General features: G+C 40.3%; 1 protein-coding gene across 6 annotated transcripts in view; it reads left to right on the top strand.

Moving 5' to 3' along the window:
* TPX2 (TPX2 microtubule nucleation factor) overlaps positions 1-21625 on the top strand; it is a 51105-nt gene extending 29480 nt beyond the window's left edge. For 5 of the 6 annotated variants that reach the window (XM_087445439.1, XM_004442494.3, XM_087445436.1 and 2 more), the window contains 11 exons: positions 149-270; positions 1394-1545; positions 3066-3237; positions 5405-5546; positions 6208-6424; positions 14433-14528; positions 15560-15736; positions 16122-16268; positions 18307-18418; positions 19074-19261; positions 21122-21625. In XM_087445439.1, the coding sequence (XP_087301565.1) occupies positions 149-270; positions 1394-1545; positions 3066-3237; positions 5405-5546; positions 6208-6424; positions 14433-14528; positions 15560-15736; positions 16122-16268; positions 18307-18418; positions 19074-19261; positions 21122-21232 (1636 nt within the window). In that variant the 3' untranslated portion in view covers positions 21233-21625. The remainder of the gene's footprint in view (positions 1-148; positions 271-1393; positions 1546-3065; positions 3238-5404; positions 5547-6207; positions 6425-14432; positions 14529-15559; positions 15737-16121; positions 16269-18306; positions 18419-19073; positions 19262-21121) is intronic. The other variant, XM_014796815.2, reaches the window with a different exon arrangement.
* Positions 21626-21643: the final 18 nt, after the last annotated feature.

Raw genomic sequence — 21643 nt, 5'->3', positions numbered from 1 at the left:
CATTGATTTACTAGATAATACTTTTGGTTTTGATGGTTATTTTCTCACAGGTTAAAAATCTAATCTATATAATGCCTTTACATTATTTTGAATCATTGAGCCTCTTTGTCCTTTCTTCTCTTATCTCTTTTACTGATTTGCCACTTAGACGGAAGATTCTAAAAAGTACTGAGGAGCAAGAGTTGGAGAAGAGAATGAAAATGCAGCAGGAGGTGGTGGAGATGCGGAAAAAGAATGAAGAATTCAAGAAACTTGCTCTTGCAGGAGCAGGTCAGCTCAGCTCTGGTTGAGTCTGATTTATGAGGGGTGCTTCCCATAATCTTAGTGTACGGTTTTTTGAAGTCTCTAAGGCAAAAAAAGTCTTTCTTGGTCAGTAGTCAGCGTAAAAAGATGTGTTTATTTAGAAGGCTGGACACGGGTACCATTTATATCCCAATGATCATTCCCTAGAATGCTTTACATACGTTAGCCCTGTCTTAGAGCATGCTGTTTCTCTTCATCTCTAAGCATAGAAGTCACATCCATCTTTTGAGGCCTTTTTCCCTGAGGACTTCCCTCATTTCTATTTTTTTTTTTTTTTTTTTTGGTGAGGAAGATCAGCTCTGTGCTAACATCTGCCAATCCTCCTCTTTTTTTTTTGCTGAGGAAGACTGGCCCTGGGCTAACATCCGTGCCTATCTTCCTCCACTTTATATGGGACGCCGCCACAGCATGGCTTGCCAAGCGATGGGTCTGTGTGCACCCGGGATCCGAACCGGCGAACCCTGGGCCGCCGCAGTGGAGCGCGTGCACTTAACCACTTGCGCCACCGCGTGGGCCCCCCTCATTTCTTGAAGTAGAATTAATTCCTTCTTCATTTTTCCTCCTTATTCTTTTTCTTTGTATTAGAAAAAGAAGGGACTAGGATTGAAACAGAAGATAAAGCAGTTGGGCAGGCCACTTTTTTGTTGTTGTTTTCCCATTTTACCCTAGGCAGAGGAAAAGAAAGCTGAGAAAGTCCAGTTGTAGCTGGAGGAAAAGTATGACTGAGGGAGCAGAAGGGCTCAGAGTTCTGCTTTGCTCTGGCAGAGGTATTATTGGTGGAGTCAAAGCTCTAAAGCCCGCTTACTGGGTTGGAAAAGCACTTCTGGAGTTTATAGGGTTTCCCTCTTACACTTCTCCTACCTCTTTACACTTTGCATCTGACCGAAGGGCCTCAAACCCAATAGTACTCAATGAATAAAGCACATATATTCATGTCCCTGAAGACTGTTTCAAGTTTTGGGTTATATGTAAAGAGTGAACAAAGTTAGATCCATGGTAATAGAAATACCAAAGGGACTGAATGAAAAAGGATTTACTGATTTCTCTATTCTTAGCGTTACATGTGTGTTTTACTCTGCTTCTCATTCAGGGCAACCTGTGAAGAAGTCAGTGAGCCAGGTAACCAAATCAGTTGACTTCCACTTCCGCACAGATGAGCGAATCAAACAACATCCTAAGAACCAGGAGGAATATAAGGAAGTGAACTTTACATCTGAACTGCGAAAGCATCCTCCATCTCCTGTAAGTTGATGGACTAATTGAATATTCTTGTTACTAATTCAGTGAGGATTTCAGGTGTAGTATTTGTGGTAACTACTTATAAAAATACAATTGAGGGGCCGGCCCGGTGGCGCAAGCGGTTGGGTGTGCGCGCTCTGCTGCGGCGGCCCGGGGTTCGCTGGTTCGGATCCTGGGCGCGCACCAACGCACTGCTTTGGCAAGCCATGCTGTGGCGGTGTCCCATATAAAGTGGAGGAGGATGGGCACGGATGTTAGCCCAGGGCCATCTTCCTCGGCAAAAAAAGAGGAGGATTGGCGGATGTTAGCACAGGGCTGATCTCCTCACAAAAAAAAAAAAAAAAATACAATTGAGAGAAGGGTATGTTTTTGATTTAAGATAGATCTAAATCCTCTGTTAGCTGTGTGACCTTAGATAAATCAGTCTATCTCTCTGGGAAGGATCTACCAAGTTGCTGTGAAAACTGAATTGAGAATGTACATAAAACACATAGAATTATATGTGGCAAATTGTAGGTACAGTCTTGTTACAGCTTTGCTGTTACAAAATTCTTAAAAAAATCTTGTGTCTGCAAAATTGTATACAAAATATGAGAGGGTTTATGGGAAAAACGAGGTTGGGGCAGACCACTTAAATCCTGTGCGGTTTTGTTACCAGAGCACTAACAAAAACAGTAACACTCCTAAATAAAAATTCTAATACTAAGAATTTCTCCTTGCGTTTGCAGTCAGCAGCGTCGTTTGTTGGAGTCAGTCTTTTGCAGTCTTAAACCCTGGGGTTGTATTTCTTCCTTTGTGACATAGGTGCTTGAAGAGTGTTTCCAATCAGAGACCAATTTTATAAAAACTAATGATCCAAGGAGTAGGCTTCTTCATCAGTCAGTTTTGGGGAGGATGTGTGGAGAGATCTGACGACTACCTGACCTGATCTAGACCTAGAAGCCCAATCAATTTTTTTAATGGGATTTGTGGTGGGATACTTTTGCAGCTTTCTTTTCCTTCTAATTCTAAGAAAAGTTGCTCTTGATTGCTTCAAAACATTAACATGCTTGGGAAAAATCACCTTATGTACTGTTGTAGAACAGACAATTTGTTAAGTGCTAGGTCCTTTCTCTCCCTCTTTAAAAGATGGGAATTGGGGCTAGCTCGGTGCCGTAGTGGTTAAGTTTGGCATACTCCGCTTCAGCGGCCCAGGCTCATGGGTTCAGATCCCGGGTGTGGACCTACACCACTCATCAAGCCATGCTGTGGCAGTGACCCATATACAAAATAGAGGAAGATGGGCACAGATGTTAGCTCAGGGCCAATCTTCCTCACCAAAAAAAAAAAAAAAAAAAAAGAAGAGAGAGAGATGGGAATAGAGATGGGAATAACCCTTGCTCAAGGACTGGCAAACTTAAGAATAATAATCTTGGCTTTATGCAGACCCTTTTCTTTTGATCCTCTGTGCTGAATATATGGCTTGTGGTAGATGTGAGCTCTTCTATAACACTTCATTTGGGGAACAACCTCTTTCTTTACAGGCTGGAGTGATTAAGGGATGCACCGTTATTAAGCCTTTCAACCTGTCCCAAGGAAAGAAAAGAACATTTGATGAAACAGCTTCTACCTATGTGCCCCTTGCACAGCAGGTTGAAGCCTTCCATAAACGAACCCCTAACAGATATCACTTGAGGAGCAAGAAGGATGAAATACGTAAGTTTCTTACCAATATCAAAGCTGGCTGGAGCCTCCTCTAGAACTCCCTTTGCTTACATCTTAGGCACAAATTTGCCTTTAGTTGAAATCCTAGCTTTTGAACTAAAGTATGGTATGTGCCTGTATACAGACTTCAAATGTATAGTTGAGCATTTCTCAAACCACCCTGCTATCTGTCCACTTATAACCATCAACCACTTTGATCCTTCTGGTCAGTAATTGGCCAAAGAGGAATTAAGGTAACCTGAGATGTCGTTACACATCAAGGCTATCTTTGCTATGTGTCAAAGTGTCACAGTGCATTTACTTACCTATAGAAAATGAAGACATTCCATTCATTCAAGGTTGTGTGCTTTTTGTTCAGTAACTCAACACATTTTTTTTACCAATAGACACCAGGCACTGTGTTGGGTGTAGGGGGTATAGAAGTAAACAAAATGGACTTAGTGCTACTCAACATCGAATTTCTAATTCGGTGAGAGAGAGAAATAGATCATTACAGACTATGTAAGTGCTATGAATGTGGAGTGAGCTGTTAGAGTCAAGGGAGTGGGAGATGGGTAGAGCATGTCTGTATGCTAAGTCCCTGACAGAGAAAGGAGTGGAAGATACAGGAGAGAAAGGGGATAACCAATGATTAAGTCTCTGTGCAGGCTGGTAGGGAAGGGATACTTAGCACAGGAGGAGTGGTTATTCTTTGAATGGAGGTGGAAGAGTGAGAGGAGTGGGTGCAAATCTGGTGGATTTGTAGATTTGGTGGTGAACAGACGAGAGGGTTCTAATCTAAAGACTTCTACCATTATGAAAATAATTACTATAAGAAGGAGGGTAAAGAAGTTTGAGAAATGGAAGTGGTATAAAATAGTTGTCAAGAGTATAGGGCTAGTATTCTGGTTAAAGAAGAATCTGGTCATTTTGGCTTTGAAAGTCTGTTTTTTCTAGGCCCTTGCACAGGCCTCTTTTAGTGCTGTGTTAGGTAGCCAGACAAGTTCCTTTAAATACAGCATTTCTTAGTATTGTTATTATGTTCCAATAGCCATTTGTCAAATTTTATATTATGAAAATAATGAAATGTCTTTTTTTATCCTAATGGAAATTTAAATATTAAACGTGACTTTTCAAATAATATATGACTCTTAGAGTCTGATATGCCCTGCTCCTAGAATCCCAGTCCTGGCAAATAGAAAGAAAAATTATTTTCTGCAATTTTTATTTAAAACTTTGTACAGTTCTAGCTAAATAATGGTTATATGTATACTTGAAGCCTGGCTTATTTATAAAATAAATAGATTTGGTTTCTATCTTCTTATCTTATGTGATAAGATCTAAATTAGAGGATTCATTTTATATAATTATGAAAATTGATAAGGTTGCCCCTCGCCAGGTAAATCAATATTTTCTCTGAGTGGTGGTGATAGTCTTAATATTGATACTTTGACCTAGTTTTTTTATTTTCTGCATTTACTTTCTGTGAGAGGTGGTCTTGATACTTTGATGTACATGCTTTTAGAGAGTTTATAAAATTGGGAGATATTACTTGGAAAGGCCTTATTTTAAAGCTGGAATAAGCAAAAATCTTATTTGTTGGGGCCAGCCCAGTGGCGCAAGTGGTTAAGTGTGCGCCCTCCGCTGCGGCAGCCCGGGGTTTGCAGGTTCAGATCCCGGGCATGCACCGACGCACTGCTTGTCGGGCCATGCTGTGGCGGCATCCCATATAACGTGGAGGAGGATGGGCATGGATGTTAGCTCAGGGCCAGGCTTCCTCAGCAAAAAGAGGAGGATTGGCATCAGATGTTAGCTCAGGGCTGATCTTCCTCACAAAGAAAAAAAAAAATCTTATTTGTCAATAACAAGCAAAATAGTTGGCATTGTCAGTAGAAAGGAAATACAGACCTGTGCAGCGATAAGGAATCCCTCAGACATGAATAGATTTTAAGTTCAGAAGATGATAGCAGACTTTACCCAAAGGCTCATCATACCCTTCAGTAAAGAGTGATAGAGAAGAAGGGACTGAATATTTGTCAGGTTGACTGACGTGACCTGAGCTGAGTGGAGGGCCAGCCACTCTGTGGTTTGGCATCTCTGGGCTGCCTAGCTGAGTCAGCACCTACAGGTAAATGGCGTCTTGGGGAGCTAGGTGAATGTCTGTCACTTTGGTTTACAGCTCTGTTACCCTCCAAATCTGCTGTGGCCAAGATATCCAGAGACCCACAGACTCCCGTGCTGCAAACCAAACAGCGTGCAAGGCCTGTGACCTGCAAAAGTGCAGCAGAACAGGAGGCCGAGGAGCTTGAGAAACTGCAACAGTAAGTCCCAGTATTTGGCAGTATTTGAGGAAGAATTCCAAGAACCTGTCTACTTTCTTTTCAGTATAAGGGGGACAGTTGCTATTTTTCTTGCCATGAGAATTTATGACATTTGAGTTAGAGGATCTGTAGGCTGTGCCCCTGCCTCTATGATTAGAGGATTGAAAGTGGGAAAATGGCGATGTCCTAGAGTGTAAACTGGTAAAAAACTAAGGCAGAGGTTGGGGTGGGAGAACTTACTTAGGATTCCAATTAAGGAGTATCCTTTGAGGTGAGTTTAGGTAGATCCCACCCTTTTATGGCTACCCAAGGGATTCTTATAGCTGCTGTCAGTGGAGGAAACTGGACTTAATGTGGAGTACTGGAGTTTGTCTCCTGTATCCTCCTTCCATTCCTTTTTATACTTCTTTTGAGAAGGGGGAGCTTCCTCTGTGAAGAAAACCCCCAATCTTTAAAGTAGTGAGAATATTAGAACTGTCTCATTTATTCTTTGCTCTAGAGGTAGAAATAAGGGCTATGGAGAGAACTGAAATTTTGCTGTACAAGATGGGTTATCTTAATTATTATTTTTCTGTTTTTGGCCTACTTTGTTGTTTGTGTCGTTTTCATCTTATTAAAAAAATTTTTTTTGTGGTTGTCATTTAAACTCTTACCTTACCAGATACAAATTCAAAGCACGGGAACTTGATCCCAGAATTCTTGAAGGTGGGCCCATCTTGCCCAAGAAACCGCCTGTGAAGCCACCTACTCAGCCTCTTGGCTTTGATTTGGAAATTGAGAAGAGAATCCAAGAGCGAGAGTCAAAGAAGAAATCAGAGGATGAACACTTTGAATTTCATTCCAGACCTTGCCCTACTAAGATCTTGGAAGATGTTGTGGTAAGAATGGTTGAGGTTCTGCAAACTGGCAGAAGTGCCCTGCTCATGACGAAATATCCACCCATTCACAAATGTTCAAGTAGATGCTATAATCAGGGCATCATACTAGGAGCTGTAGGTGATAAAAAGACATATCAGAGGTGGATTTTGCTCTCAGGAAACTTAAAGTCCAGTAAGGGAGACAACATATGTTTAAGTAATATAAAATGAGACATAAGTGTTCTAAGAGAGATACAGTTAAAAATACTACAGGAATTCAAAGGAGACGATTTCTTCCTGATAAAACGTTCAGGGAACGCTTTGTGGAGGCGGAAGCATTTGACCTGAGCCTTGACAGTGTGTAGTAGTCATCGTTGTCATCATCATGTTGTTGTCACTGTCATAATAGCTGACACTTGCACTTTGTGCCAGGTGCTGCTCTAAGCCCTTTTCATATATAAACCCATTCATTTTGACCACAACTCTTTCAGGTGGTTTACTCTAATTATCAGCAGTTTCAGATGAGGCAGTTGAGGCACAAAAGAAAAAGAAGTTGATCAAGAGGAGCAACCAGAAACTAGATTAGAGAAGTGGGTTGTAGTTTGATGGTGGGCTCACTGTCACGTTTTTAGAGAAAATGTACAATCAGGAAGAGATGCCACAGTCAAAGTTAAGTAATGGAGTTCACCTGCATAAGTGCAGTGATGGTGTTTAGATGTATTTCCATGCTGATGGGGAAACACCGTCTCTCCCTAATTTGGATTGGCTTATGTCCAGCCACTAGAGGAAGTCTGTTTTTCTGTCCTCTTTCTTTTTGCTTGTCCTTTAGAGTCACCATGGTTTTAAGTGAAGCTGTGTACCAAAATATTGCCTTCAACTGGGGACTTAGTTTTGTATATTCTATTTTCTTAGCACTACTTAGTTTTGTATATTCTGTTTTCTTAGCACTAAGTCAGAAGCAATCTGAAGTTATATTTTCCAGACTTTAAAAAAGCATAATAATGCTTAGAAATGGTTCTTCCCCTCTTCTTTCAATTGAGAGCTTTCTGCATGTGAGACCTCTTTTCTATTTACAATGCTTTTTACTGTTTTCTTTTTTTTTGCTCTGATGCACATGTACTATAGGCCAAACTCTGTTACATAAACTTTCAAGAAACCTCTCCCCACCCAAGTGATTGGTCTCCAAGAACTGTGCTGCCTTTGTCATTACCTGCTGAGGAAACAATGTTCTGCATACAGCAAGGGAAATGTAGGTCATATGCAAACTTCAGAATCCTAGAGTCAGAAGGGCTTAATGTTTCAATTTTACACACTAAAAAAACAGAGGCCCAGAGAAGAAAAATGACTTCCTCAAGGCTTCTGTAACATTCATTTGGCACCTTGCTTTTAATAACATCTTTTTCTCTAAGCTCCTGGCTCTTCCCCATGCTATAAGTTTTTGTTTTTTATTTAATTAACATACCACCCTCTCTATTTTTACTATATCCTTGTATCTCATATACCAATATTGACTTTATATATTCTTAAATTCAACTCATTTTTAAAATAATTTTAAAGGCAACATTTATTTTTTTAAAGATTTTATTTATTTATTTTTTTTCCCCCCAAAGCCCCAGTAGATAGTTGTATGTCACAGCTGCACATCCTTCTAGTTGCTGTATGTGGGACGCGGCCTCAGCATAGCCGGAGAAGTGGCGTGTCGGTGCGCGCCTGGGATCCGAACCTGGGCCGCCAGCAGCAGAGCGCGAGCACTTAACCGCTAAGCCACGGGGCCGGCCCTAAAATAATTTTAAAGGCAACATTTAAATGGAAAGCTGATACTTTTTGCCATAAATAACAACAATAATAGCTAATATTTATATAAAGCTTGTTGTGTGCCAAGTTTTAGTCTAAGCTCTTTACTTTATATAATAACTTACTTAATTCTCATAATAACTCTATAGGTAGACACTATAGGTACTATTATCACTCCGTTTTACAGTTAGGAAACATAGAGGTTAAATAACTTGCCCAAGATCACAAACTAGCCAATGATAGAGCTGGAATGTGAATCTGGGTAGTACGGTTCCAGGGTCCATGCTCTTGTATTAAAACAGAAGGTTCTTAGGAAAATATGTGATTATTTTTAAAAAGTCCATAACCCACCTAACATCCTCTACCATATCACCAGTCACGCCTGATGATTTTTAGAAACACTGGTTTAAGAAATTGGTTTGGCAGTTTGTTGCACTTTGGAAATGCTCTGGTGAAGTGGTAAGTGGGGAAGGGTGACTTGAATTCATTAGGAGTTAGTTAAGTGAGGTCTTAGAGTGTCACTGTACCAGGTTATGCCTTGTTGAGAATTCTGGATAAGCAGATCAGCAAAGCACTAGGTAAGTAAGTAAGATGCGGCTGAATTGATGTGGTGTGCTGGAGGGAAGTGCCAAATCCAACTGGTTGTCAGAATCCTCTGAGGATCTTATTACATAAACAGATTCCTGGGTCCTACCCCTGGAGTTTTGATTTGTTAGGTGCAGTGTAGATTAGAGAGAGTGCCTGTGAAGAACTTAGTGCCTGACATACAATAAGCAGTTATGTTGTTAATAGTAATAACTGTCATTTTATTGCAGGCTTCCATTGTATTAAGTGTTTTATGTAGATTATCTTATTTATTTCTCATAACAACTCTTAAGAGAGAGCTGCTGTTTTTATCCCGCTTTTTCAGATGAGGAAAGAGGCACTAAGAGATATCTAGTATGCAGAATCGGAATTGGAACCCATCATCTCCTTAAACCCTATATTATTCTACCCCACAATGCTAACTGTTATTGTTTGTTTTGGCAAACGCAGTTTTTGAGTTTGATGCTGTCTGTTTGCAGCTCTCCCTACTAAAATTTCGAATGATGTCTCTTCAATTCTTGGTTTCTAGAGAAGCAAAGCATAGAAGGAAACATTAGATGTATTCTCTTCTCTCTTCATTTTTCAGAAAGGAAGGCTTTGAAAAGGGAATGTGGTTTGCCCATGGAAATATTTTTAAAAGTTGATGGCACAGCTGAGCTCAGGTCTCTTAACTTCTAGTCTTGGACTCTTACAGCAGAACAGAGGAGCCTGCCTCCTATAGCCCGAATGCAGCTTGTCTGTCTGCCACTGTTGTTCCCCACCCATGTCCCCTTGGTGCCAAAGCTCTCTTTCCATGTGTCCTTATGGTATTTCTTGTGCTCTCCCACTGTGGTTGATAGGTGGCAAGGAGACAACGGGGCTGATGAGAGATGGGCTTGGGCAGCAGTGGGTCATGAGGCAGAGATGAAAAAGGGCTCTTCGGGCGGAGGTGGAGTGATGAAAGCCTGGAGCACAAGGGTGTGAAATGTGAACTTGGTGCCGACATCTGATGGGGAACTGGGGCACCACAGAGGTGGATGTGGTGTCAGAGAGGCCAGTGAGTAATTTTAGTAGCGATATTTTAGGGATGACTTGGGTAGACCAGCAAGCTTTTTTTTTCATACTCCCTGAGATAACATTGCTTCACAGTAATTTACTAACTGCTCTGGAAGAGGCCTGAGAACTTTCCCGGGGCACTTGGGTGCATATCCTGCCTTATGGAGAAGTGCTCACCCCTAACACCCCCATCTCCCCTCCTGGGTTGCTTTTCCTAAATGTGTCCTCTATCTATCCACATTGTCCTCTTCTAACCACACATCACCTCTTTAGAGATACCTTCCATGAGCTTCCCATTGGAGCTTCCCCCCATTATCCTTTAGCTCCACGTTCTGCGAGGTTTCTTCAGAGCACCTGTGAAAATCAGGAAATACTTGGTTTGTTACTTTTTCATCATCTCTTTCCTCCACTAGAATGTGAGCTCCCTGAGAGTAGGGACTGTATATGTCTGTATTGTTCACTTCTGTATCCCCAGCACCTAGCATCACAGCATAGGCGCTCCAATACTGGATAACTGAGTGAGTGACAAAACAAGCTGAAATGCACCAGCCTGTGTTAGACTTTGGGTATTCAAAGATGGAATAAGACACAACCGTTGTCCTCAAAGCTTTCACAATCTTGTAGAGCAGATTGACATGTAAACAAATAAGGACGGTAATATTAATCAACATTTTTGTTCATTGAACAAAATGTAGGTGCTGTGGAAAATGCAAAAAATGCAAATGGCAAAATCCCTGCCCGCAAGGAGTTTATAACTAAAAAATCTTAAAATAGCAAAACAAGAAGCCTCCTCTATTACTAGAAATTCAATTTCCTTTTCTTTATTTCTGATTGGGCCCTCAGTTGGCTTTGATTGCAGTAGAGATGGGAGTGTAAGGTGGATAGTTGCTGCAAAGTTGATTTTCATAAATCCCTTTTCCCTCTTCCCCAACTAATTAAGAGGATTGATTCTACTCATAAATATCTCTTTCATAGCTTACTTATTAGAGATTTCCATTGTTCTTCTTTTAAAATGCACATGTCTCTGCTGGGTGGATACATAGAGAGGGGAAAAATAGGAAAAGAGGGAATATTTTAGAACTAAATGAGTCCTTAGATATTTATTTTCATTATTTTATGAAAAGAACAAAACAAAAACAAAAACCCAATGCCTCTATAGAAAGCGATCTACTGTGCCCAAGGTTATACAGATTAGAATCAGAGCTGGACTGGAACAGACCTCTGACTCCCTGCTGGGTGTTCTTCACGTTCCCACCAGTCCAAGATGTGTAGAACAACAGATTTTTGTTGTTTTATGGTAAGCATTATTTGAAAACCCATTTCACGGACTTTTGTCTGATTCCAAGTTATGCTATGTTGGATTTCACTATGCTAGTGACCTTGACTTTGTTTAGAAAACATATAAGAACTTTCACAGCAGAATGAGCATTCCCTTTACAGTGGTCACCTTCGGAGGGTATAAATTCTATCCAATGATTGATATTATACAAAGCATTTCGGAAAAGCCACTTGGATACTGTGGCACAGTCTTTCGGATCTCTTCAACAATGGCAAATCTTCATATTTTAAAGATTAATTTGCTTTTAGGAGCTGGTCTAAAGTCATTTGGAACTAAAACTTCTGAGTAATCCAGGATAATAGATCTGGAAACAGTTTTTTAAATTAAAAGTAAAGATTGAGTAGGGTCAGCCCAGTGGCCTAGTGGTTAAGTTCGGTGTGCTCTGCCTTGGTGGCCCAGGTTCAGTTCCCGGGCACATACCTACACCACTTGTCAGCGGCCATCATGTAGCGGCTACTCACATACGAAATAGAGGAGGATTGGCAACAGATGTTATCTCAGGGCAAATCTTCCTCAGCAAAAAAAACCCGAAAAAGTAAAGATTAAGCAACTACCTTATATAGCCTAAAAACTGGCTTTGAAAGCCACTCCAAGAAAGACATTCCAAACATGTTTTGAGCAGTTGCAATGTTGTTGGGATTAAGAAGTCTCCCATGGTATAAATTAGAGTCCAAGAGTCTTAGAGTCCAAGATATAAATTCTGTTATTCATTCTTACTACATTCATTCAGCAAACATTTACTGAATGCCTTATACTTGCCAAGGTCTATGTTAGGTGCTAGGGATTAATGGAATAACAGTCCTCACTCTCGAAGCACTCATATGCTAGCAGGAGGAGATGACCATCTAAGTAGACAAGTGCAGTGAAGTTTTGTATGTACTGTGATAGAACTATATACAGGAGAGAGAGAGGTCAGTTCTATAGGTTCTAGGAGTGGAGAGATCTATTGAAAGCCTTTAGAAGAGGCTTCAGTGGAGGCTTGAAAAGAAGGGTTAGGTGCTTCCAAGCAGCCAGGGCGTTTCAGAGAGAGAGAGAAAGCACAAGCAAAGGTACTAAGCTGAGAACCAGTGTTACATTTTGACAGCTGCCAGTAGTTCATCGTGGTTGGAGGGCGATGTGTAAAGAGGGGTGAGAGAGAAGGCTGGAGAGTCAGGCAGGGTGCCAGATTATGAAGGGCCTTGTATTTCATGCCAAGGAATTTGTTATACTGTTGTGGGCATACAATAGGAGCCATTAAAGAATTTTAAGTCAGGAAGTAACGTGATGAGATGCGTTTTAGAAAAATGATTCTGACTATATACAGAAGATGGATTGGAGGAATGAGAAGAGAAGCTGAAAGACAATTAGCAGGCTAGTGAAATGGCACAGGCAATCAATGATGTGGCCTATGGTAGGGCAGTGAAGAATTAGAGAGGGAGCAGAATAGGGAGTTGATAGGGGTAGCATATGCACGTGAGTGTAACAAATAAGGAGTTACTGAGGATGTCTCAGGGTTGTTTTGATTTTTTTTTTTTAATTGATCTGATCATACACGTCATTCAAAACAACAGCCCAAGAGATACCATTTTGCAGTTAGGATTAATTGCCAGATTTGTGATAGAGTATAAATTCTATGAGAATCAAAAAATGCTTATGGAACAACTTTCTAAAATGTGTTAGTTTTGAATGATGTGCACAGGATGGTACGTGTAATTCAGTCTGCAAGGATTTGAAATGTTGGCAGTGTTTTGGAATTATGAAGGAAAAAATCTTTGGAGTAGTTGAATGTATTAGAATTATGGAAGATAGAAAATTAAATGCCTCTCACTTCCCTCTCAAAGAGATATGAGAGTTAATACTTTGGTGTTCTTTCCAGATTTTATTTTCTATGCTTAAATTAGTTATATAACATTTTAAACACACACACACACACACACACACACACACACACACACACACACACACAGTATTCTTTGTCTCAGCAACTTGTCTCTTCCCCCTCAATATTATGAACACTGTTCTATGTCAGTAATAAAAGATTTATTTTATTCTTTTTGATGGCTATATAATATCGTGTGGATATGCTATAATTTAAGAAAGGATTTAACTGATCCTTTCTTGATAAATAATCGAGTTTTTTACAACTTTTTATGCTTTTAAAAAAATGTTGTATTGAAATATACCTAAAAACTAAACTAAACTAAACAAGAGATCAAATACTAGAGGTATAATATTGGGTGAAAGAATATGACCATTTAAAAATTTAATAGCTAATTCCCAAAGCTTGTACCAATTTATAACCTGTACCTTTACCCAACTGTATGTGAGTGCCCACTTCTATCCACACATGCCAGCAATGGTAGTGATCAGTTTTCTTGTGTTTTTTTTTGGTGAGGAAGATTGGCCCTGAGCTAACACCTGTTGCCAATCTTCCTCTTTTTGCTTGAGGAAGAGTGGCCCTGAGCTAACATCTGTGCCCATCTTACTCTATTTTGTATGTGGGACGCCACCACAGTATGGCTTGATGAGTGGTGTATGTCTGCACCCAGGATCCGAACCTGCGAACCTGTGCCACCGGAGTGGAGCATGCTGAACTTAACCCTATGCCAACAGGCTGGTCCCTTAATCAGTGTTTTAAATATTACTCAGTCTTACAGGTGAAAATACCATGTTTTAATTTATATTTTTGAAAATTATTGAAATTGAGCCTCCTGTATGTCTTTGCGAACTGCTTGTTCTTGTTCTTTGCCCATTTATTTGGCAAAAGGAAATTTAAAAAGCCCTTGCCCAATACCTTTTCCCATTTGCCTTTTGAGGGTAATGTTTTTGAACATAAGTTCTCATTGTGGAGCTGAATGTGAAATAGGTTTAATAGAATGGACAGTATTTATTCTGATCCTAGATATATTTGGAAGTCTTTTTTGATGTTGTTTTTGAGAGATTGGGGTATAGAAAGGGAGAGAAACAATACAATATTGGCATTAGTTTGTTTTCTGTTATGGTGAGTATTTCTCATAAATACCAAAAAAGATTTCGATGAATCTTATTTTTACTAAATATACAACTCAAACTATGTCCTTGTTATTTGCTGCTCATCTGTCATAATAATCCACCTTTGGAGTGCTACTGTATACCAGATATGCCTTTGTCTTAATTGGGTAAACAACAATACTGAAATACTAGCCTTTTTTTGTGTCCTGGTATATGAACTTCCTTTTAAGAAAGGGATTTAATCTTATCACACAGCCTCGTGGAGATTGTTCTGGGCTGTCTGATTGAGTTGCTTACTCCTTCCAGGGTGTTCCTGAAAAGAAAGTACTTCCAGTCACTGTCCCCAAGTCACCGGCCTTTGCATTGAAGAACAGAGTCCGATTGCCTACCAAAGAAGATGAGGTGATTCCCTGGGATAGGGAGTTTCTTCGTCCTTCTGCATAATCAAAGCATTACTCTTTCTTAAACTTAATGGAATTCAAAGGCACTCTTGTTTGGAGTTGTCTTTAACAATGGGTATGAACATTTGATCATCTTTTTTGCTCCTCCAAGAGGAGCAAGGGTATGGGTAAGGATAATGTTGGTAAGGGTATGAATCTTCTGGCTGTCAGTGGTAACTGGTTGTAACTTATTGGAGGCTTGTCCATTTCTATGGCATTGAAAATCGACCTGTTGTAACATGGATCAAAAGTTGCCAAGCCCTATTCTCTATTTTGCCTGAGCTATTGTCATCATTTGCTGAGGGACTTTTAAAATTCATACTAAGCCATTGCATCCACCCTGAACTATCTCCATTAACCCAAGGGTTGTGTGGTGATGGTTTATGAAATTGGAATACATAAACTGTCATTGATCAGGCTAGTTTCTTGTTACATCTCCCATTTTATCTATAAATATTCAGAGTTAGGGTAATTTTATAGCAGATCTCAAGCACAAGCCTTTTTAAGGTTCACTTAAAACTAAAATACACAGTAATCTTATGTTACCAGCTTGAACCCAAACAACTTACTTCCGTCTATTCTGGGTTTGGCAACCATTAACTCCCAGTCACAGGTTTTAGTGGAGTCTTAGAGGCTGGATCAAAGAAGAGGCCAAGGTATATGCTTGGTTAGTACCTTTCTTCTGTTCTTCATTTTATTCACACTGTTTGATCTCATTTAGTTTTTACAACCTTCCTGTGAAAAACATTAGATCCTTGAAGAGTAATTGTGTTAGTCCTTTATCAAATGCTTTCACATTGGTCTCACCCCTGTGAATTGGTAGGTGACTTAGATATTATCCCTCTTTGATAGAAAAGTAAGCTAAGACACCCAAGAGGTTGAGTGACTTGCCTTAATTAATGACTTCTTTCATATAATGTCCTCTGACTCCCCATTCTAAGGAGGTGAGAGAGGGTGAGGAGTCTTGTTTCTAGACTGCAATTTTTCTCTTAGGAAGAGGAAGAGCCGGTAGTGATAAGAGCTTTACCTGTGCCACATTATGGGGTGCCTTTTAAGCCCCAAATCTCAGAGGCAAGAACCGTGGAAATATGCGCTTTCTCTTTTGATTCTCGGGACAAAGAACGTCAGTTACAGAAGGAGAAGAAAATAAAAGAACTGCAGAAAGAAGAGGTAGGTGTTTCCATTTCTGTAAGTAGCAGAATACTATTCTTTGATCTCTCAAAGATAATCTCTGATTTTGCACTTTTAACTAGAAAATCACTGACTTCCTTTGATTCCTCTAAGAATTTTATGAGTAGAAATAGGGCAAGTAATTTTCATAACCCTTCTGGTACAAGGAAGTTAAGTGACTTGCCTATGATCATTCTGCCAGTTATTGGCGATATTGGTAGGAAAACGTAGATTTCCTTTTGACCCCATTACTTTTTCTGCTACACCATGCTGCTTTGAAAACTGGCCTTTCCTGTTTTTCAGATTCATCCAAATATTCTGGAGCAGCTATTGCTTTCTGGTGAGAGAGGCCTTATCTTAAATCTTATGTTTTCTTTTCTATTAGGTGCCCAAGTTTAAGGCACTTCCTTTGCCTCATTTTGACACCATTAACCTGCCAGAGAAGAAGGTGAAGACTGCAACCCAGATTGAGCCTTTCTGCTTGGAGACTGAAAAAAGAGGTGCTCTGAAGGCACAGACTTGGAAGCACCAGGTGGGGGATGGGGAGAGCCGCTAAAATGTTTATTGCTTGATTGTTGATTTGTTAGAATAGGTAGGCGCACTACACTGAAATTCATCTGGGAACTAACATATTGAATTATTTCAGGGGCTCTCACTCCAAATCAGGGCTGAGTAAACTTTTTCTATAAAAGACTAGATAGTAAATATTTTAGGTTTTGTAGGTTACATATGGTCTCTATTACATGTTCTGTGTGTATTGTGTGGGTGTGTGTGAACCCTTTAAAAATGTAAAAACCATTCTTGGCTCAAAGGCTGTACAAAAAGAGATTGCAAGCTGGGGGGGCCTGTAGGCTGAAGTTTGCTGATTCCTGCTCTGTGATCTGATCATCTGGGGAATGTGAGAACTGACAGGCTTCTTTAAGATCTCATCTGTTTTATCTATTAGACTGCTCATTAACTGTTCCTTCCTTTCTGTTGTGATAAGAAACAGTATAGTGAGAATAGATTCTCAATATGGTATGCTGTTTTCTCAACATAGTGTGCTATTTGCTGTTTATAGATGACAGGTGATTAGAAATAATTAATTAGTTGTTGGCTGGTTTAATGGAGATCTAATTCTGCCCTATCTGGAAAAAAATTCCCCTGAATCCCTCAGTTTGTCAGTGTTCTTATATTTTCACCACATTTTGGACTCTCTAAAAGGAGCTCTGGGCTAATCTTTGTTTATAGACAGTCACCCCTCTTGAAGCCCAAGGGATGTGGTTGCTTACATGACTGAACGTAGGTCCTTTGTTGGTGTTGTTCTCTAAGAAAACTTAGGACTGTTGCTTTGGAATTAGGAGTAAATCTGTCTTTCAGGGACCATGACACAGAATGTCTGTGTGGGGTATTTTCCATAATAAAAAAATTTTTTTTTATAAGTTTTGTAATTTTATTTATTTATTTATTTTTCCCCCCAAAGCCCCAGTAGATAGTTGCATGTCATAGCTGCACATCCTTCCAGTTGCTGTATGTGGGACGCGGCCTCAGCATGGCCGGAAAAGCGGTGTGTCGGTGCGCGCCCGGGATCCGAACCCAAGCTGCCAGCAGCGGAGCACACGCACTTAACCGCTAAGCCACTGGGCCGGCCCTAAAATTTTTTTTAAAGTTTTTTAGACATAGACAAAAGTAGAGAGAATAGTATAATGGATTTCCATGAACCTGTCACCTGGTTCTATAATGATCAAAACATGGAAAATCTTATTTCATCTATACTTCTATCTACTTTTCTCTACATGGGATACTTCTACCTATACAAGTTTACTTTGAAGCAAAACCTAGGTATCATCTCATTTCATCCAAAAATACTTGAGTATATATCTTTAAAATATAAAGATTAAAAAAAAATAACCCCAATACTATTTTCACACTTAAAAAGATGAACAGTAATCCCTTAATAGTGACAAATAGTCAGCATTCATATATCCCCAAATCTCTCATAATTTTTTAAACAGTTGAATTGTTCAAATCAGGATCCAAATAAGGTCCACATATTACATTTGTTGGAAAATCTCTAAATCCCTTTTAATCTGTAGGCTCCTCTGCTTGCATTTTATTTGTTGAATAAACTGGATTGTTTGTCCTAAAGGTTTTCGACCATCTGGATTTTGGTGATTGCATTCCCATGGTGTTGTTTAATATGTTCCTCTATCTCCTGTATTTCCTATAAATGAGTAGTTAAATCTAGAGGCTTGATTCAATTCTGGTAATTTTGGGGGCTGAGAGGGAGAATACTTTATAGGTGATCACATCCTGGGGTATATAATATCTGCTTGTTTATTTTTGTGATGTTAAGATAGGCCTTAAGAGTATCTTCAAGATACTTTCTAGTTCTCAGTAGAGTCAGATGTTGTCAGTCTAATAATCTACTCAGTGTAAAGTCTGTGTGAGGAGTTTTAACTGGGGTTTGTATTAAATCATCTGCTGTCTTTATGGATGAAGCAGTTTAGATACATGAGAACTCGAGTCATTGAGGCAGCAGTCATGGAGAGTTGTGTCGTTGCTTATCTGACAGACTTTCTTTCTAACAGCTGGAGGAAGAACTGAAACAGCAGAAAGAAGCAGCTTGTTTCAAGGCTCGTCCAAACACCATCATCTGCCAGGAGCCCTTTGTTCCCAAGAAAGAGAAAAAATCCTTTGCTGGTAGTATTATATGTACCCTTGGGGGTTTGGGGCAGAATTGTAAGACTTCCTACAGGGGATGCCTGGGACTCGATTGTCAGTATAATGCTATGTCAGAAGCATTTGCCTTTAGAGAATCTAGTTTTTCTCCCCCTAAACCCACTCTTTTGCCTTTGTTGAACCCAGCAGCTATGTTGGGTTGCAGAATGTGTTAGGGCCAGATTCATAGAATAAGAGCCTGGGCAGAGCAGCTGGCATTTCAACAACAGTTATAGGCTTTCCCCACCCAGAAAGTAGCAAGTAAGTGAGGGAGGGAGAGCCAGGACTTCTTTCCGGAGTTCATCCTGAAGCAAGCCTTAGATACAAAATATTTGATTCCTTAAGCACTGGGCAAGGTGTCAGAAAATTGGGATTCTTCTCCTACATCTGTCTCAAAATCACTATGTGGTTTTCAGCAAGCTATTTCACCTATGTAGGTTTTGCTTTTCTCCTAATTAGATGATTTCCAGGGGCCCTTCCAACCCCTAAAATTCTAAGACTTTGTGGTTTACTCCACCTTTACCCCAACAAGGCTGCCTTAGAGCTCAGCCTTTCTGTTGCCATGCATGGATCCGTGAGGGCTAGGTTTATGCACGTCCTCCTTGTGCACCGATATTCTCTCTTTTTCTGTACTCAGAGGGCCTCTCTGGTTCTTTAGTTCAGGAACCTTTTCAGCTGGCCACTGAGAAGAGAGCCAAGGAGCGGCAGGAGCTGGAGAAGAGAATGGCTGAGGTGGAAGCTCAGAAAGCGCAGCAGTTGGAGGAGGCCAGGCAGCAGGAGGAAGAGCAGCAGAAGGAGGAGCTAGCGAGGCTGCGGAAAGAGCTGGTAACCGAGCAGCACGAGCACTGACTAGCCCGTGGTTGTCTCTGTTTTGTTTTATCTGTGCCTTGCCTTACTCCAGAAAGGATCTAAGGTGGCCTACAGGACACATCAAAGACGAATTAAAGCAGGAAATCACACAAACCAAGGGTGGTGACAAAGTTGAGACGTGAACAAGGCTAAAGATGTGAACATTGTGATCCACACACATATCTGCTAAGTTTGAGCCATGATTTTGGCCCTTTTAGCGAACCAACCTGTCAGTTACAAAACTTACAATGTTCATGACATATATACAAGCTAGTTGTTAAAAAAAAAAAAAATTTATTCTTGATATTGAATTCAGACAGAATTTCTTCCAGGAATCCTCATAAGGAGGAAATCACGTGGTATAACCATGCACAGTGATGCATTCATAGGACTCTTTTTATTTATTTAACTTATTTTTATTATTTGGTTAAGGCTTAAGAAAGCCAATGTGTTTTACAATTAGACAAGAATACATAGGTAGGGAAGGACATGGGAGTTGTGTGGCAACTGTATTTTCATTTTCCTCTTAATACTTCACTCAAATTCCTTGGGTTATAGTGCATATCGGTCCAGGTGACCCTCCATGCCAACACTAGCATAATGATTTAGAAGTTAGTTATCCAAAAAGAAAGCTTAATTCACATTAAGGACCTTTTACTAGGAGGACAGCAAGCCACGTTAACTGCATTAATGAAGAACACAGTTATAGATGGAACTTCATATGATTAATAAAAGGATGAATATAGGGGCCAGCCCGGTGGTGCAAGTGGTTAAGTGTGCGAGCTCCACTGCGGCGGGCCGCCGGTTCAGATCCTGGGTGCGCACCGACGCACCACTTGGCAAGCCATGCTGTGGCGGTGTCCCATATAAAGTGGAGGAAGATGGGCATGGATGTTAGCCCGAGGCCAGTCTTCCCCAGCAAAAAGAGGAGGATTGGCAGATGTTAGCTCAGGGCCAATCTTCCTCACAAAAAAAAAATAAAATAAAAGGATGAATATAGAAATACATAAGTTGTTGAGGTTTTGTCTAAAAGTGCTAGGCCAGCAGCTGATACAGCTGTTGGCAGGGGAGACTGTGGCTGCAGGAAGGCTCTAGGGACAAACTATTAAAGGGACTAGCTTCTTGGCAAAATCCAAGCTACCATTTTCTGATTGGATGAAAAAACAATACAGTCCTCACTCCAGATATACTCCCAAAACCAGTCTTTTTTCCAGCCTCAAGTTCTTTGATTTTTCTTCAACACTTGGTACCTGTCTCTTGTGTTTGTCCCCATCATAGAGCTATTTCTTACAGCGATTCTCAGTGTGAGCTGATGGCCACATTCTAAAGCACAGTTCAGTCAATACTAGTTAGCTCTCTACTAATCTGCCTTGATTCAGGGTTGATTTTAGACTGCCCAGAAGGATGGATGGGACACTGCCTTCTCTCAGCAACACTTTCTGGTTATTGTGTTTTTTTTCCATGCTTTTGGTGAATATTAAGTCTCAGTAAGCTTAAGATTGTACTCTGGCAAATTCTTATTATGTATCTCTTCTCTGCTGCAATTGAGCACATCCCCATTACACCCTACTAATAAACAATCAAACTGGAGATAGGTTTGACATTCTTCAGTGCCAGCTGAGAGACCCAACAAGACCTAAATAGAAACCTACTTGGTTGGGTTCCAAAGCTCATGTGCTTTTTCATGATAGTGTTGCTTTTGTTTTTTTTCTTTGAATTAGTGACGGATTTGTAAAACTACACAAACGTTTTCTCAAGAAGAAAAAATAAAAACAATTATAAGTGTAGTTCTCTAACATCCTTATCAGTGGTAACTTTATTTTCCTCACTCGGCAGGTGCACAAGGCAAATCCAATACGAAAGTACCAGAGTGTGGAGATCAAGTCAAGTGGCCAGTCTCTGACTGTGCCCGTATCTCCCAATTTCTCCACTCGGTTCCACTGCTAAACTCAGCTGGGAGCTGCAGACGCCACCTGGGAACAAGAGCTGCTCTTTCCATCAACCAGGGGCCTTCTTTCTCTGTCACTGGGGTGTGGAGAGAACCCATTTCTCCAGACTTTTACCTACCCGTGCCCAACAGAGCATACCTAACAAGTGTGGACTCCAATTTTGCTGAGAATTGTTTTCATTATTGAGGCTAATGATGAAACTCAACTCATGTATGTCTCCATCAGACTCCATGTAGTTACTTCCTTTGGACCATCATTTAACCTTTATTATGAGTCTTAACTCTAACTAGAATTTAAAGTCTCTGTATCAGCACAGTGTAATTTCTATTGCCCCTTCCCTTCCTCCCTTTTTTTCTATTTTAATCAGAAAATAAAGATAGTTAAATACTGAGGTAGGATTTAAGTCATG

Source organism: Ceratotherium simum, chromosome 21 (assembly GCF_057802395.1).
Source record: "Ceratotherium simum simum isolate JZ-2026a chromosome 21, ASM5780239v1, whole genome shotgun sequence".
Classification (NCBI taxonomy): domain Eukaryota; kingdom Metazoa; phylum Chordata; class Mammalia; order Perissodactyla; family Rhinocerotidae; genus Ceratotherium; species Ceratotherium simum.
This window is presented reverse-complemented; position numbering and strand designations above follow the sequence as displayed.